We start from the raw sequence: 18,982 nt of genomic DNA, 5'->3' as shown, positions 1-18,982 counted from the left end.
CTGGCAGCTGGGTTGGAGACACAGGAAGCAGGAGCGACACGATCCGCAACCTGCCGTCCACTCTTTCTCTGCCAACCAACCTCACTTGTTAGCTGCAATCTGCCATGCTAACTGCAATCTGCTCTTGCTAGCTCAGCCACCATCTTCTTGTTAGCCCCCTTTTTCTGCTAGCGTAGCCACGGCAGTTATATTAGTGGCCAATGGCTCACTGATTACAGCTGACAGCCAACTAGCCACAGCTGATGGCCATCCAATCACAGTTGATGGCCATTTACTACCTGAGCCAGCACCTTTCCACGTGAGGGCGAGAGCCTGGAAACTGCACTCCTGGCTCTGTCCCCACAACGAACTTATCACTCATCTTTCATATGAGCTTTGTTTGATCCTTCCGAGACCACGGCCTAAGAAACAGTAAGCCAACTGGAAGGCAAAACTGAAGGGAGATGCAGAAAACATAGTTCCTCCAACTCTAACAAAGTCACCTGCAAAAATGCCTTATCCATTCTCACTTGTCATAATAATTTTAAAACCAAAACAGTAGAAAGTTGTAGTTGCTGTTAATGTTGATAAGCCCAGGAAAGAAGATCATGTTTTTGCTTTCTTTTGTAAGTCACTAAATCACTCTAAAAGGCAAGCATACAAACGTAGTGTTAAAAAGTTCCAACATCAGCAAAATAACAAGGTAAACTCATACTTTCATATGTTGGTTTTAAGTACTGAATTTTGAAGGAAATTTAAAACATTTCTGGGCCTGACTCTTGTTTTAAATAGAGATAAGTAAAAGCACTTTTCCTTTACTAGCCAGGCTTTTTAATTTAGTATTTTAAGGGGTTGGCGGGGCGGGGGGAGGCATTTCCTGGTGTAAGAGGGGTAAATACAGATGACTGGCATTAATTGAAATGTGTAGACAAAACAATACAATAACAGAAACAATCCAAGTATTTTATAATATCCTTAAGGTTAATATAATATTCTTATAAAAATATACATGTGATTTATCAAATGTCCTTCAACAAGGTTGAAATTTTCATGATAATTTACATTCCTGGAACAGAATCATTTTATGTATATTCTTATAAAATATCTTCTTTGATTTCAAATAATTGGCTAAAGCAAAAATATGTAGAAAAATATGTAGAAGAAATAATTTGTGAAGAGTAACTTCAAAAATTCCTAAGTTGGGGGCCGGTCCGGTGGCTCAGGCGGTTAGAGCTCCATGCTCCTAACTCTGAAGGCTGCCGGTTCGATTCCCACATGGGCCAGTGGGCTCTCAACCACAAGGTTGCCAGTTCAATCCCTCGAGTCCCGCAAGGGATGGTGGGCAGCGCCCCCTGCAACTAAAATTGAACACGGCACCTTGAGCTGAGCTGCCGCTGAGCTGCCGCTGAGCTGCCGCTGAGCTGCCGCTGAGCTGCCGCTGAGCTGCCGCTGAGCTGCCGCTGAGCTGCCGCTGAGCTGCCGCTGAGCTGCCGCTGAGCTGCCGCTGAGCTGCCGCTGAGCTGCCGCTGAGCTGCCGCTGAGCTGCCGCTGAGCTCCTGGATGGCTCAGTTGGTTGGAGTGTGTCCTCTCAACCACAAGGTTGCCGGTTCGACTCCTGCAAGGGATGGTGGGCTGTTCCCCCTGCAACTAGCAACGGCAACTGGACCTGGAGCTGAGCTGCGCCCTCCACAACTAAGACTGAAAGAACAACAACTTGAAGCTAAACAGAGCCCTCCACAACTAAGATTGAAAGGACAACATCTTGACTTGGAGAAAAATTCTGGAAGTGCACATTGTTCCCCAATAAAGTCCTGTTCCCCTTCCCCAATAAAATCTTAAAAAAATAATAATAATAAAATAAATTCCTAAGTTCATCCTCAGATAAATGTTCCTTCCAGTCCTAGATATCTCTTTTAAAGCACTCATCCATTCAATCAATTTACTTTACTAAAACAATTTTATTTTACAAAGGGAAATAACTTATCTATAACCAGGTTAAATGTAGCCTATACTGAGCTTTTTCAAAATGACTTTTGGGGAAATACTTTGGACAATTTTTAGCCTAAAATTATCTAGTTTCAAAAATTCTACCTAGTCTTTGATGGTAAAACTGAGTGATAATCAGCCAGTGTCTACTCTACCTGAGATCTGCAGTGTTAGATGGAAACAAACACATCAAAGCTTGCACTTGAAACAAGTTATTGCAGTTAATATACAATCAAGAAGGAGACTGATTGTGCACCTGAAACTAATGAAATAAATAAATAAATAAATAAATAAATAAATAAATAAATAAATTTAAAAAAAAAAAAGGAGACTGAAGCAATCACACCATTTGCTAATCATATCATGTATCCAAATGCAACCTGGGAATAATGTAATCTATTTTGACATCTGAAGCAAAGATCATTGGAAAGACAGAAAAAGTTCAGACTCAAGCCATAAAATGACAATGGCACACACTATATGATATTAATAAAATGCCCAGGAGAGGCAGACACCAAATAAATCCTGAAGTATCCAGTAGAATTAAGGACCACAATTCAAATGAAGCAGCAGCATGGAATAACGATGTCTGCTATGGTTGGGAGGGAACATGGTGACTTTAATTTACTAACTATTTGTCTTCCCTGCTTCAAGAGATGGTCCAACCTGAGAATATAAATAGATTTAAGAAGAGATGGAAGAAGAGATCCAAGATGGTAGGGTAGAAAAACACTCTGCTTGCCTCCTTCTGTGACCACATTAAAATTACAACTAAATTCTCAAATAATCAACCTAGAGAACCACTTGAAGTCTAGCTGAAAAGAAGTTTTAATTTTACAACTAAGGATCTAATGAAGCTACATTGAGACTGGTAGGATGGGCAGAGACATGGAACGGGCACCCCGAAACCTCCATGGGGCGGTTGAGAATCGGGAGGAACAGCTCAGCCACGGAGGTTTCCCTAAAAGGAGCAAGGCACCCCAGACCCACACCAGGCTCCCCAACTTGGAGCACTCGTTCTGGGAAGAGGAGCCACCACAACATAATGATGTCTGCTATGGCTGTGGAAAACTGGGAATCTGACCAACAGGGTGGGATGGAAGACTGTGGAAAACCCAGACATCCTTTTAAAGGATCCAAGCAGAGCCTCACTTGCAGCCACTCACCCTGGGCTCTGGCAAAGGGACAGTGACTCAAGAGGCACCAGAGACATATGGGGTGAGACTGAGTTGTGTGGCTTTGGAAAAAGGACTTGCCATTTTCCCTGAGGATGCCTCCTTTCATGCAGCCAGCAGGTGGGCACCATCTTTCTTGTGTTGAGCCCTCCCCCCACAGGCTAAATATGAATCTGAATTGGTCTGGTGAACTCCACTACCTCCACCCTCGTGACTCCCTGGCACCCTGTTCCACTCAATTTGCCTAATGCCAGAAGCACTTTCTCAGTGAGGAGCCAGCCCCGCCATCATTGCACTCTTTTTTGGACAACTGTCAAGGGTCTGTGTGCCTTGGCAGGCAGTGATTTGCCTCGGTGTGCTCCAAGACTTTCGCTGAGTAGCTCCAGACTCAGCACTGGCACCAAACCAGAATCTACATTAACCACCTAAACACAACTCGTCCCACCCTAGTGACTCTCTGAGACCCCACCTACCCAACTCACATACCGCACAAGGCTTTATCAGCTGCTAAGCCTTACAGGAGCAGGCAGATGGCAGCAGGATTTGGAATGTCCTGGCTTTTTGCAGAGCTACCCCAGGTCTGGTACTGGTAGCAGTTATCCTCAGTTCACAGTGTGGCCTCTCCATGTGCCTCCAGCTTTAGCACAGGCAGTGAACAACTGCAGATCACACTGCAGCTCCTACCAGGTAGTCCCCAGCTGGTTACAGGCAGTGGGTGACCTGGGCCTGTACCAGAGCCCCTCCCAAGGAGCTCCAGAACCAATATACTTGAAGGTTGGCTTCACACCCTACCAGAGCACAGCCCAATTAGCCCCACAAGTGGCACACACAAAGGGCAATCTCAACAGGCACCAGAGCCCACTGGGGTAAATCCCACTCAGTGGAGTAAGCCTTCTGCACAGGAGGGCACACACAGACCATACAAGGGACACGTCTGGAGCACCCGGCTTAGGTGACCAGGGAGCCTGTGGCACTGGGCACCACAAGGCACCTACTACATAAGGCTACCCAGCCAAGACTGGGAGACAAAGCAGGTCTACCTAACACACAGAAAAAAACACAGAGAGGCAGCCAAAAAAGGGGGGGGGGAGAAATACCCCCCAAATGAAGGAATAGGAGAAAACTCCAGAAAAAAACAACTAAACAAAAATGGAGACAAGCAACCTACTAAATATGGAGTTCAAAACAATGGTTGCTCAAGGGACTTAGTAAGAACTTCAACAAAGAGAGAGCAAGTATAAAAAAGGACATAGAAATCATAACAAAGAACCAGTCAGAAGTGAAGAACACAATAACTGAAATGAAGAATGCACTAGAAGGAATCACTGGCAGACTAGATGAAACAGAGGATTGAATCAGTGATTTGGAAAACAAGGTAGCAAAAAACACCAAAGCAGAACAGCAAAAAGATTTTTAAAAATGAGCATAGGGACCTCTGGGACAACATCAAGCATACCAACATTTGCATAATAGGGTATCAAAAGAAGACAGAAACAAAGGAATGAAAACCTATTTGAAGAAATAATGACTGAAAACTTTTCTAACCTGGCAAAGTAAATCGATATACTAGTCTAGGAAGCACAGAGTTCCAAACAAGATGACCCTAAACAAGCCCACACCAAGGCAGATCATAATTAAAATGGCAAAGGTTAAAGACAAAGAGAGAATCCTAAAAGCAGCAAGAGAAAGGCAACTAGGTATCTACAAGGGAGTTCCCATAAGATTGTCAGCTGATTTCTCAACAGTAACTTTGCAGGCCAGAAGGGATTGGCACGAAATACTCAATGTGATGAAAAGTAAGGACCTACAACCAAGACTACTCCACCAGCAAAGTTATCATTTAGAATTGAAGGACAGGAAGGAGAACTGACTCTGGGTGGTGAACACACAATGTGATATATACATGATGTATTACAGAATTGTACACCTGAAACCTATATAACTTTACTAACCATTGTCACCCCAATAAACATTAAAAAAACAATAATAATAACAAAAATTAAAAATTGAAGGACAAAGAGCTTCCCAGACAAGAGAAAGCTAACGGAGTTCAACACCAAAACCAGTATTACAAGAAATGTTAAAGGAACTTCTTTAAGAAGAGGAACAAAAAGGTAAAAAATGAGTAATAAAATGGCAATAACTACATATTTATTAACAATAACTTTCAATGTAAATGGATTAAATGTTTTAATCAAAAGACATAGTGTGGCTGAATGGATAAAAAACCAAAACCCTTACATATCCTCCTTATAATTTTCACTTCATATTGAAAGACACACATAGGTTGAAAGTAAAGTGATAGAAAAAGATATTTCTTGAAAATGGAAACAAACAAAAAAAGCTGTGGTGGCAATACTTATACCAGACAAAATAGACTTTAAAACAAATTCTGTAACAAGAGACAAAGAAGGACCCAGTAATCCCTCTTCTGGGTACTTATCCAAAGAAACCCAAAATGCTACAAAGAGATGTGTGCATCCATATGTTCATTGCAGCATTGTTTACAATTGCCAAGATGTGGCGGCAGCCTGGGTGTCCATCAATGGATGAATAAATAAAGAGGAGGTGGTTCATATATACAATGGAATATTGCTCAGCCCTGGGAGGGAATGGGTGCTTGCCATCTGCTGCAGCATGAATGGACCTGGAGGGTATTGTGCTGAGTGGAGTATGTCAGACAGAGAAAGACAGATGCAATCTGATTTTACTTATATATGAAATCTAAAGAACAAAACAAATAAACAAACAAACAAAACAGAATCAAACTCATAGATACAGAGAACATGGGGGGTCGGTTAAAAAGGGGAAGGGATTAAAAATTACAAATTGGTTGTTAAAAGTAGTCATGGGGATGTAGGATGTATCATAAGGAATATAGTTAATATTGTAATAACTATGCATGGTGTTAGATGGGTACTAGATTTATCGGGTGATAGAAGGGATGGGGGCTGGGGAACAGGGTGAAAAACGTGAGGGATTAAGTACAAATTGGTAGTTACAAAACGGTCCTGGGGATGTAAAGCATAGGAAATATAGTCAATAATATGGTAACAAATGTGTGTAGTGCCAGGTGGGTACTAGACAAGTCAGGGGGATCACTTCTTAAATTACATAAACGTCTAACCACTATGCTTTACACCTGAAATTAATACAAAATAATACTGAATGTCAACTATAATTGAAGAATTAAAAAAAGGGGGGAAAGGTGAAGGAGAATAAGAGGTTCAAATTTCCAGGTATAAAACAAGTAAGTCATGGGGATGTAATGTACTGCATTAGAAATATAGTCAATAATATTGTAATAGTGTGGTAGGTGTCAGATGGGTGCTGGACTTATGGTGATCACTTCTTTAGTTGTATAAATGTTGAATAACTATGGTGTACACCTGAAACTAATATATTGTATGTTAGCTATATTGTAATAAAAATATTTTTTTTAAAGAAAGAGGAAATGGAAAACATTTCTATTAGGTTAAAAGATTAGGACTATTTTGGGGGGCATCTTCAGTCTTTCAAAAAAGCAAGCATAATTCTCTCATCCACCAGCAGAGGTAATTTTTGAAATGAACCAATGATTTGACCTTGGATAGCATTTCTTAAGCTCTTAAAATTATTTCTCTTCCAGATAACTTGGAAAAAAATTCTGAATTACTGACTATAGGATATGAAGAATTTAACCATCAAGACTGGGAAGGAAATTAAAACCCAAAAATGTACAGATTATCATTTAATCTATCGCAAGAGAGATGGCTTGCTTTCTCAAAGAAAATTGTATCCACTCTGTCAAAATTCTGAAAACATAGGCAGGCATATTCATTGGTCATAGGAAGCCAGGCATATAACCAACCCTGAGAACCAGCACACACTATGTTTCATAGAGAAAAATTGTGTACTTGATGACTGGTATATTCTGAGGGAAAAGATGCTTATCTTTCAAAACCCCAAACACAATCAGTGAAACAGTTTGGCCATTCCTGGGTAATAGTCAAGATAATAGTAAAGCAGGTTTGCTTTCAGCTGCTCATGGATAATTTACACAAGTGCAACTTACTGTTTGTTGGGTAGGGGATGGCGTGGTGAACAATATTGGGTAGCAAAGCTCTTCATATGCTAGAATGCACAACAAAGTTGACTACTTATGCAAGGAGATGCAGGTCTCTAAATGTGTGGATGCATACAGTACGTAAACACTGGTGAGGGTATATATGCTCCACATTTCAATGTTTGTAGCTATGCATGCACACGCACGTGCACGCGCATACACACACACTTGCAGTTCTTAGGCACATTAGTTTTACAAGAAATGACTGCTTACACAGATTGTTTTGTTGCCAATAATTTCTAATTTGTTCCTTTAAAAGAAAGAGGAACTGAGGTTCAGATATACATACAATTAAAAATATTACTGTACTTGTTACTGCATAAAGCTATTTTAAAGGAAGACACTATACTGGGGGGAAAAAGTGTGAGGTTGTATTTTGTGACATAACCAATTCCTGTTTCCTCCCCCCCCCCCAGATTACTATGCCTTCCTATAATCTCATAATTCCATTGAATGCTTCTTTACACTAACTCTGGTGTGTGCATAGGTAGACTGGCATCAAGGAAATCCAATTCAGCCAGTTTTTAACGTGCTATTTAATGAGAAATGAATTCCTCTGTATCTCTAATGTCCCACAAATATATTTGCTGCAAAATCTTAATTTCAATAAAATATATTCATCAATTTATAGTAAGGTGGGTCTGTGTTTTAGTACATATTCCCTGGATTTGCTTTGTGGATTGTGATGATAATACGACGATTTTAATACTTCCAAGACAGCAAAATATTAAACACTGACAGCAACATTTTAGCAGTAAATTTCAAAAATAGAAACAAAACATTTCCAATAGAGACAATCTCTGGGGAAGTGATATTGGCCTCTGGTCACAAACTCTTGAAAACTCACTCATGTTGGTCTCACAAATGTATAAATTTCATCCCTATTCCCATCCCAATCCTCCCCAAACGTGAGTTGTGATATTTATTGGACAAGGACTTCAAATAATGAAATGGTGATAAAGTGACACAAAGCAAGAGAAGTACCTACTTACTTCCATGTCCCTGGAACGTCCCAGTGGAAAACATGCTTGTTAGAAGCATGATGGGCTGACCGAAAGCACATGAAAAATATCCCATCAAGAAAAATATGAAAATCTAGTACTGTCACTGCCCATAATGTGCAACCCACCCTCTACATTTCTAACTACTGCAGAGAAGGTAGTTTTGGATGGGGAAAGAGAAATAGGGCAACACTCCATTCCTGTGGGGAAGGGGAAGTTCCCTTTTGAAGCAACTGCCTCTTACTCTTTAGATCTGGTCTTTTTAGACTGGTCTTTTCCACACAGCCAGGGAAGAGCTGCTGAGGTAAGACAGCCCGAGTCTCTGTGCCGTCTCAGAAGACCCACCTGGATCACGGTAGGTTTCAGGCGAGGGGTATGAAGTAGCCTACAGAGGCAGCTGTATTCCAAGTCTTAGGGCAAAGCACTCCTTTGGATCCCGTTTTTACATCCTGTCTCATCTCACAGATTGCAATGTAAGGACCTGGGGGAAAGGCAGCCAAGATTTAGTTTTCTCTAATCTAGGCAAAATGAGTTGTGGCTCCCACAGGAGTACAGTCCTGCTTGTTCCCTAGACGGAAAACTCATAGGAGTTTGGGGCCAAAGCTCGAGGACATTTCAGTTACCTGAGTTCCTTGCCTCCTTCCCACAGCCACCCAGCACGGGGCTTCCAGCTCTAGTGAGTGGGTGAAGCTTCAGGATCTCAGACTCCTCCAACTTATTCCATCAGAGACGTGGGGCAACAAGCGCAACATTTACAACGACTTTTTAAAATTTATAACACTCTGTAACTGCATTAACAGCACAAGATGCAAGAGAAGTTCTACACAGAAAGCATTTATTATTTTTATTTCCAGTAAATACATCAGTATTTCAGGAAAGTGTCTGGTATACATTTTTAAGGTAATGAGGAAAAATTAAGTAACACTTGCAATTAGATGAATTTTCAAAAGTGAAGAGAAAATAGCCAATTAAATAAACCTATTATGAGGTTTGAAGGTAAGTTTCCGCATAGGTACAAATTAGGATTAAAGATTCTATTAATATTTTTAATGTGCATTTTTTCCCAATTATATCTTGAAAAACTTCTTGAAAAGTATGACAACCTAACTTACTTCACATATTAAGTCAGTGATAGGGAAGAAAGAACACCTTTATTTGACCCTAATTATATTCAAAGACCTGGTGGTCCTGGCACAGGTAGGCTCTACCTCTGAGGTATCCCCACTTGACCCCTCCGTGAGGTTTATGCACAGAATGTCTGCTCATTGCTGGCTTTCTCCAACGTGGTAGTGCCATTTCCATATGCTAAGAATTTATATACCAGGTCTATCTTGATCCATGTTTTAATAACCATACGTCCTGCTCTTATACACAATTCATTGTAAAATTCAGTAAAGATCTAGGAGTGCTTTGTCACCTAAAATGTTTCAGTGTATTTCAACCTGGGGGTGGTCTTCAGGGGCACCCCTTTTCTTTCTCCTCCACCACTGCTCTTCTCTTTCCTTACTGTTATAACTGTTACCCCCAACTTGTCTTTATCTCATTTTTAGATATCCTCTGCCCTCTCTTCCCTTGTTAGTTTATCTTCTGTGAGAAAAACTCTCAATACTTCTTATTGCTGGTGATGATAGAGAAAACCTGCCACACCTTCTGAAGATATGAAGTGAGACAGAGGAGCATCCCTTTGTAAATCCTTAGGGGGCTAGTCAAAAAAGTTTGCTTGTTTTGATTCTTTTTGATCCACATGATTGAAGCAAAGCCATTTATACCTTTTTCATGGTCTAGAACTAAATTACTTGAACTCTCTGTGTCTGTGTTACTTCTTCTGTAAAAGGAGGTAGGTCTACCACTAACATTGTATTAATTCACTGATTCATTCAATATATATTTATCCTACTGATCCAAGTACTTTTACGGTATTTCAGGAAAAGAAACCAAAAAGCTATAGATTTGGATCCCCTGAGAACCATAGTAATAACCTGTGAATTAAAATATCTTTTAAAAAATCCAATTAATAAAGCTCTACAAACAATAAATCCTCATTATTATTCTTGCCGGTGAGTTTCTATTCTCTATCTAAGCTTCTGCAAATACCACCTATTTTCCACTTAAGGTGATCTCTTTTTGGTTGTTTGCAAAATGAAAGCATTCACGATGTTACTGGAAAGAATGACCTATAAGAAGTCATTACAGGAAACAGAATTCCAGTTACAATTAACTGTCTTTTGTGTGGGCCTGTGCTCCTATATGCATTACTTCTTCTTCATATAATTCTTTGAGAAGGTGCCACCTACTCAACTTTACAACCAAAACTCACTGCTCACTTGACAGACGTGTATTAGAGAAACTCTCTCTGTGTGAGTACCCACAGTGCATAATACACATCTCAAATGTGTTAGTGGAATTAGGGATTACATTATAATTGAAAGTAAAAATATTGTTTTCATTTTTAATATTTTCTGTATGTCTACCTTTGCAAAGCAACCACTAAGGAAGGAACCGGTATTAAATGAGATAAGCATTAAGAGAAGATTAATTCTTAATATATAGTATGCTGGTTTAAACTTCTAATTTTAAATCTCAAAATGACTGATTAAAATATGAATTGACTTTTGGTTCCTACCATTTTCACCTAGCGCTTGTGGGTTTGATTGTGAACACTGTAAAACAGTTACAGCAACATCTTTTAGAACAGCATTTCTGCTCTTTCCCTTAAAGGTTGACTGGGTCCTAAATGTCTCCAGCAAAGGGGCTCCTGTGTGTATGTGCGTCTGTTGTATGTAGGTTACTGCCAGTCTATCTGAATTAGGGCAGTTCTCCTGGTAGACAAAGTGAACTCAGGAGACTGCGCGAAATAGGTAAGTTCTAGGACAGCTGTGTGACACAATTAGCAACAAAATGGCTTTACACTATAATTTTACTAGCTATTAAAATAAAAAAACGAAAGATTTGTAACAGTGCTTTACTGTGGTATAGTGCTTACAAATTCTTTAAAACGTTAAGTTTTCTCATTCCAATAATTTTTTAGCTGTTTGATCCGTTTTCCATCTAGCGCCTGTATGTACCTAAGAGATACATAAAAGTATTTCTGAAAACAGTACTAAGGGAACTATTTGGTTTCTTCAAGGATTTTACTTGTTATTAGTTAAGAATTTTATTTTCTAGTTTTATTCTAAAATACAAACAAGACTCTTTAAGATTATGTCAACGTAACTCCTCTATGTATCTTTGTCTCCAAATTCCTAATATGAAAGTCATAAATATTAGGATAGAAACTGCTGACATTTGATCAAAACTAACAGCACACAAAGAAAATTTTCTTTTAAATTATCAGTTACTTGAAACAAGCAATTACTAAGTACAAGGGCTTTTGAATTACAAAGCTTATAAAACAGCTCTACAATTACCAAAATCTTAAAGGTCAAAAAAGACACTAGGAATTTTTTAAAAACAAGGATGTTTTCAAGCAGAACACTAGCTTAAATCACATGAAACAACTTGGACAAGATTTTGATGCAAACATCGCAATTGAGATGAAGATGAAAAAATGTTTAAATTCAGTCCAGTTAAGCCACAGTGCCACCTAAAACCTATTTCCTTTTCTAAATGAAACAAAAGTTATCTCAAGACTTTTAAGCATTTAAATGATCTGAATTTCCTTTATTTATCCATGGAATATAAGAAAAATATTCTTATAACACAATGTGACAGAGAAGAAAAATAAATCTATGCAGGATGCTATGAGTACTTCCTTATCACAAAGTACATCGATTATGTTAAGGCTCTTTCTAGAATGCTAGGACATCAGGCGAATTGCTTTACTCAAACTAAGACACACTGCAAAGGAGGGGGAAAAAATAAAAATTTCCACCTTTAATGGAAATTTCCATGAATTTCTGCAAAAGTGAGTACAGAAAGTATATAGCTTTTCATATCAAAATATCAGTGCCGTGATCATTTTAAGTGTCTTAATTTTTGTAAGAGAATTTAAGCAAGGTTTCATTATTCCAGTTATATTGTATTGAGCCATCCTTAAAAATTGGGTATTTTGAATTTTTTAAAAAATTTCTTTTCCTAGAGAACAATTATAATGGAGTTAAGGTAGTCTGTTGGCAAAGAATGAGACATGTCAGAATCTGTCCAAGTGTAACAAGTATTAGAATAACAAGAGGTTTAATAGCTACAGCTGGATAGGAAAATAATTTTTAGGTCCCCAAATCACTACTATAATTAACCTTAAATTAACGAAAAGCCATGATTAATAAAATCTGTTCACTTGGTAGAAGTAATTCTAACATGACCATGGAAGGGTTACATCTCTGGGGCACGCACCCTACCTAGTACCACAGAAATGGTTCCCAGCTGCAAGGTTAGTTTGCAACATCTACTTTAACAGATTCTGCAGCATGGCCGTTGCATATGTGGGCCTAGCCTGTCTGCTCTCAATTGCATTTTGAAGGTACTGGATGCCTCCACAGCGTTCCCAAATTTCTTCAAACTGTCTTGGCAAAATCTCAGCACCTCGCTTTCGGGTCAGGCCTGTCTCTTCAAGATTCAGCTCACACATCTCCATGTCATCCTTACCTGCATAGATGAGACATAAGAGAATTACCACATCTCTTTCAGAACCATTTATTATAAACTTTACTCCTGAAATATCTATCAATTCGCATAGATTTTGAGAACTTTTAAAACTTTATAATCTTCCTCTAAGATTGAAATGTGCTTAATAAGTTTACCAGAAACAACTAAAATTTGTCCTCCCCCAAGGACCCTTTCAAAATGTATTAACACTATAGCTGGTCAAACAAATTATCAGGGTTAATAAAAATGCTACATCTCTTTAAGCCATTTACATAACTGATTAAACACCAGTGAAAAGGTTCCTAGGACACAGACAAGTTTCTATGTGCTCTACAGGATATAATTAATCCAAGCGATTGTACACTGTAAATAAGTTAATCTTCAATTAACTGAAAATATGACTGAACTACAAAACTCCATCCCTCAACCTGGAAATTTAATGAATTCTTACATTACATGTTAGACTGTTTCATTCAGAGAGTTTATAATCATTTTTTGCTTTATAAAATTTCTTCATGTGAATCATACACACCAGCCACAAGAAGGATGGGTGGCTTGTCGGGATGGAGTTCCATTTGCCGGGCAATCCATGGTCCATCAAAATGAGCATACCACCAGCCTTTTTTCTTATTCTGCGGGTCTTTGTACTGGTCAGCAGGGCGGATGAATGGGATGCGGAAGAAGCGCTGCTGCCGGTTCATTTCGATCTCCTGCTGCCTGGCAGGAAGCTGAGCAGCTGGGTTCTGCTGAGCTGTTACGCAGAACAAGGAGTTACACCAGCAGCCCAAGGGATAACAAAAACAGTCTTTAATCCTAAAATACACCACACTTTTTTTTTTAAAGGAAGGAGAGGGATTCCTAACTGTAAATTTTAAACAAAATGTTAAAATTAATTGCCCATAGATGACTACAATTCAGTGTGATTTCTTAGAATTTTCTTTCCCTAAAGATGTTCCTTTCCACTGCACACACACACACACACACCTCCGCCACCCAGCAGCAGCCACGACAGTAACTCAACCCCTACCAGATTTTCACAAATGACTGTATCCACAACCTAAAATAAACTCCCATGGCAGGAAAGCAAACTGGTATTATTTACTAGACTTATATTTTTCCTCCAAAGAGCTCAAATGAAGGCCGAAGAATAACTTCACGGGACTGTTTATGATAAAACAAACAGTAATTTCACAAATCTGAAGGACTACAGATATTTGTGAATTTAATCACAATTTCCTCAAAAAAGAGGAAGACATAAAAGTTTACTCTTTTGCCAATTTTGCGATTTAAAATAGCCAAGATAATACAAATATTTTAGCAATAATTTTTAAATAACTTCATGACAACAATGACCAAAAAAAACTGTAAAAGTAGGCATGAACTTTTCCTCAGAGATATTTACTTACTCTGAAATCAGATTTCTCTTGGAATAAAATCAACTTAAATAAGTGAAAATTGTTGGTTCTCTTTGCAATAGGAAAAAAAAAATCCTTGCTTTTCTGATACCACTGGGCATTGCCTTCATATTACTCTCTTTTCCCTTGCTCAATTTTAATTACTAAACAGGTTTATATTTTATCTGCAAATATAAACATTTCTCTGGGGAAATGACTACACCTTCGGCAGCATAATTTTGGTAAATCTGTTGAATACATTTTATATTCACAACTTTCAAAGTGGACCAACCATTTACGTCAGCTCAATTAAGAATCTGACTGAAAAGCTAAGTGTCAGTGAAAAATTATATAATATGTGTAAATCAAGAAGAGCCACATGGCTTTTGTAAGAATTTCCAAATACCGAAAGCATGAAAATACTCTTATTTTACTTTTTACACCAGTAGCAAAAGCTTTACAGCAGCTGAATTTATTTCTGTGCAAAGCAGAGAAAGCAAAAAGCAGTTAGAAAAGAAAAGCTGTACCATACCTACAAAGGAATGAAAAAGAGGCCCCATTTTGTTAGTGACTTTAAAAAGCCGCATCACCCTTAGCATGTTAACACAGATGAGCTTATGTATTCTCTTGTTCCTAGTCCCCCAAAACTATTTACAGCTCAGTGTTTCCATTTTAAGTTTTAAAAATTACCTACTTTGCAGAAAATACACCCAAAACTCAAAACTAAGACATTTTAAAAGGAAAAAAAATAAAAACCCTTCCTTCCATCTTAAGCAGTGAATTAGGATTCAATGTCCAGTTGATAGGAAACTTACTACGATACTGACAGCTAACCATCAGATTAACCTATTTTTTTCTTTAAAATAACAGTCTTCTGTAACTTAATACATTGGGTAAAATTTAAAAACCCAACATAAACTCTTTGATAGCTTTTTCTACTAAATGTGAGAACTGAAATTGTATCAAGGAAGCCTGAAACAAATATCCATCTGGAAAAGTACAGATATGGATGTTAAAAGCTAATCTTCCAAGCAACTGTTTCTTTCACATTCAATCATGTTACCTTCAAAGGTGTGAAATAATTTTCAAATGTAGCCCTATAATTTACTAGAAGCACTTAAAAAAGATCAGTTCCCACCAGTGGCAAATAAATATGGCATTACAGTAAGTCCTTACTTAATGTTGTCAATAGGTTCACCGACTTCAAGAAAAATGACATACATATAATGAAACCAATTTACCACAGGCTAATTGATATCAACAAGAGTTAAGTTCCTATGGTATTTCATCAACGTTGTAATGAAACGATGACGAATGAAACAAAGTTATTTGAGGACCTGCTATATGTCAAATCATTGTTGCTTAACTGATTGGAGAAGAAATTTACTGTACATTAAGATGACTCAAAGTTTTTATGTTATCAAAAAATATGCATTTTAGGAAGCTTTAAAAGTAACAGAATAATCTCTTCCTATTAGGTGGTATCCTATTAAACCTGTATTTCTATTATCATACAAAACTCAAATCTCTTTGGACAGAAATGCTTAAACCATGATGGTGTCTGAAACCAGCACCTCAAGTTAGTCTTTATTCTAAAAGCTCAGTTGCTTATTAAGACAGAGTTTTGCTACAGTAAGAACTATGTATATTCACAGTTTAAAATGCTATTTTAAAAGGAAGTAATTTGAAAAACAACACATTAAATTTTATTCTGCATATATATTTTGGAGTGAACCGAATGAAAAATCACCTCAAATTAAGTGTCTACTACAGATAAACCAACATTAATATACTATAATTCCATTAAAATTGTAGCAAAACAATGTTTAATAGAAGTTAGTACTTTATAAAGTATTTTTAACCCATCTTCCAGTTAGCTCATGAGTTACCACCCATTGACTTACGTGAATTGTTCAAAAATGGTGCAAAATCTGTGAACAAATATTGTATGTTGAAGAAAAGATAAAAATGCCAAAACTGTTAAGTGAGGTTTCTTCTCATTTAAAATGCCTTCCCATCAATTGAGGTGGTAACAAGTAAATTTCATATCCATAGTCAAATACTCTCAGAATTACCTATAATTGGATGCTTTCTTATTTAAAAAAAAAAGTATTTTGCTTATGTTTTAGGAAATTCTATTTGTTAGACACATAAAGAGGACCAACATTTAAAAATTGTTACTTCATTTGTAATTTTGGGACACAGTAATATCCAAACAAAAATCCAACACAATGACTTAATAATGGACATTATAGTACCTTTAAAACATTACTAGAATTTTTGTAGAAGAAGACAAATTCTAAATTCATCAAAAAATTATATGCATTAGAGACAAAGCATTGCCATGTTTACATATACACAGTTTGTTTTAATTTTTGAAATGCTCTAAATCTTAAACACACGCCCTTTTTACTTTAGGAACTAGGAAATAAAGCTACTCTCCCAAGTCATTGTTTTAAACAACTAAATATTGTATATCTTTACTGGGTAATTTTCCACTGCCCCCAACATTACTTCTGAAAATCTCTCTCCACAGTAAATGTGAGGCGAGCAAGCTCACCCAGTACAGCACACAGGAAGAGCGTCTGAGGATCCTTACTCCTAATTACAAGCATTTACCGTGATTTGTCAATGTATTACTCTTAAAAATAATATTGTTATATTTGTGTTCATCATAACTTTTCATTATTTTCTCGAATTAATGAATTCTAATCCTTCCAGATAGTAAACTATAGAGAAGTTCTTTTAAAAGGCTGATTATCTGCTCCATTAGGAAACCACCTTAGTATAGAATTTTCTCAACTGAGCTGTTAAGCATCTTGGTGCTCTTCACCTTTCCTTGCACCTGTACTCCTGTGTCAGAATGAATTTTACATGAGAAAAAAATATAAAAAAATAAGAAAGTACATTTCAGAGCAGAAATTACAATTTCGCCCCAAAAAGGCCCATAACCAAATTCTTTGAAGGCTATATACAGAGGGTGCCAAAAAAATATATACACATTTTAAGAAAGGAAAAAAACTGTATAAAAATTGTAATACTCAATATATACCAATAACAAAAGACGAATACAAATCATGTGTATACATTTTTTTGGCACCTCTGGTATATGGGAAGTGTGCTCACATAAAATTATAAAAATCCTAAATTTGTTCATATACCTGGACAGGACTTGGGATATTTTCTTATTCTACTCTTTTGCTCTTCCAAATAGTGTATGTATGTATGTATGTATGTGTGTATGTATGTGTGTGCACATACATACATACATACATACACATTAAGAATGGAAACAGTATAAGAACCAGCAAGGTAAGCCATGTATTATTTGCTCCTTTTGAGGCTAAGTTGGATGAGTAAGGTATCAAGGTTTGGTTTAAAAATACAAGAAGTATTTGTATACTCATTCCAAATGCATATGCAACATTAATTTCTTTTTAAGAAGTACAATCATTCAGATGTATCAGTTTTGAAATAAAACATAATGAAAGCCTATCAGCTAAAGGTCATGCTTAGAAATTAAAGCTAAAAAGAACAGCCCAGTGCCATTTTTATAAAAGTAATTGCTTGGAAACTTGGTAGACAGTGAACAGGTAATAGAATCATCCTGTCATCTTCAATTCCCAGAGACAAATTTTTAAACTGGAGGAGAGAGTGGGGGTCACAAGAAGATCAGTGTTGAGAGGGCCTTCCACTTGCCATTTCTTAGTTCCAGGCGATATTTCACTACCCTTCCAGACTGTTATATTCTGACTGACAACACCCCTAGAGCAATCACTAGCACTAACATCTCTTTTATTAATATTGCCCTCAATCTATTCTTTGCAACAACTTAGAAACACTGAAATCCCATTTAAATGACTTGAATCAAACCCTGATTTGCGAGGAAAGTGAGGAAGGCAAAATATAGCTGAGAGCTCATTTTCTAAGTCAACATGGGTCACGAATTGCTAACCTATCCTCGCACTATCAAGCGCTGGGACTACTATACCCTTTTTTTAAAAAAGACATTAAATATGCTGTCACCTTGACATTAACCAGAATTAAGCTAATAAATTGTGCCAGTTTAAAGGTAGCAAATTGAACAAATCAAATTCCAATTACTGCTTTTTAAGACTGAAATTACAACTCATATATCACAGGTATTCTCAATTAATGTTAAAGCTAGTGCATGCTTTCACTAGGTTATGTCTACACTGCTCTATTCTCCAATTCCAAGTATACAACTCTGCCTTTTGCATAACAAAGTAACGAAATTAATTTTTTTGATACCTCAGTCAAAAAAAAAAAATACACACACATATACTTTGGAACAGTCAAAAGTACAGATTTGTTTTTACCATAATCAGTAACAGATTTTGGAGCACGTTGCTCTGTTTCAGTATTTCTCTTCTTGTTCTTGGATTTCCAAGCATGATACACTTTCAGTCTCCTATGAAATTCTTCTCTGCAAGCTGCCAGGAGCTCAATATCTGTTTATAACATAGAAAGAACCATAAATAAATAAATAGATAAAGAAATAAATAGGAACATCTTAATTTAGTTTTCTAACATAATTATTCTGTGGTATTAACATGTACATATTTATAGTACACATAATATAAAGTTTTCATTTTTCAATTAATAGTACAAAATCAAAAGAAAGCTAATTATTGATATAGATGAGCATTTTGTGGTAATATTATGTTTTATATTTACAGAGCATTTTCTTATGCATTATTATTATCTTATTTGCTCCACACAAGAACCCTGGACTAA

At 37.2% G+C, this 18,982-nt stretch overlaps 2 protein-coding genes across 10 annotated transcripts in view; one reads left to right on the top strand and one right to left on the bottom strand.

The window, feature by feature from the left end:
* Window positions 1-7,130, top strand: part of IMPG1 (interphotoreceptor matrix proteoglycan 1) — a 91,360-nt gene extending 84,230 nt beyond the window's left edge. The window contains exons 15-16 of the mRNA XM_019729700.2: window positions 611-690; window positions 6,776-7,130. Of these exons, the coding sequence (XP_019585259.2) occupies window positions 611-690; window positions 6,776-6,845 (150 nt within the window). The 3' untranslated portion in view covers window positions 6,846-7,130. The remainder of the gene's footprint in view (window positions 1-610; window positions 691-6,775) is intronic.
* Window positions 7,131-11,891: 4,761 nt separating this feature from the next.
* Window positions 11,892-18,982, bottom strand: part of MYO6 (myosin VI) — a 136,390-nt gene continuing 129,299 nt past the window's right edge. For 6 of the 9 annotated variants that reach the window (XM_019729586.2, XM_019729590.2, XM_019729588.2 and 3 more), the window contains 4 exons: window positions 18,565-18,696; window positions 16,129-16,155; window positions 13,363-13,581; window positions 11,892-12,830 (listed from right to left, as the gene is read on the bottom strand). In XM_019729586.2, coding sequence (XP_019585145.1) covers window positions 12,631-12,830; window positions 13,363-13,581; window positions 16,129-16,155; window positions 18,565-18,696 — 578 coding nt within the window. In that variant the 3' untranslated portion in view covers window positions 11,892-12,630. The remainder of the gene's footprint in view (window positions 12,831-13,362; window positions 13,582-16,128; window positions 16,156-18,564; window positions 18,697-18,982) is intronic. The other 3 variants (XM_019729589.2, XM_074333217.1, XM_019729593.2) reach the window with 1 other exon arrangement.

The sequence above is a fragment of the Rhinolophus sinicus genome, linkage group LG05 (genome assembly GCF_036562045.2).
Source record: "Rhinolophus sinicus isolate RSC01 linkage group LG05, ASM3656204v1, whole genome shotgun sequence".
Classification (NCBI taxonomy): domain Eukaryota; kingdom Metazoa; phylum Chordata; class Mammalia; order Chiroptera; family Rhinolophidae; genus Rhinolophus; species Rhinolophus sinicus.
This window is presented reverse-complemented; position numbering and strand designations above follow the sequence as displayed.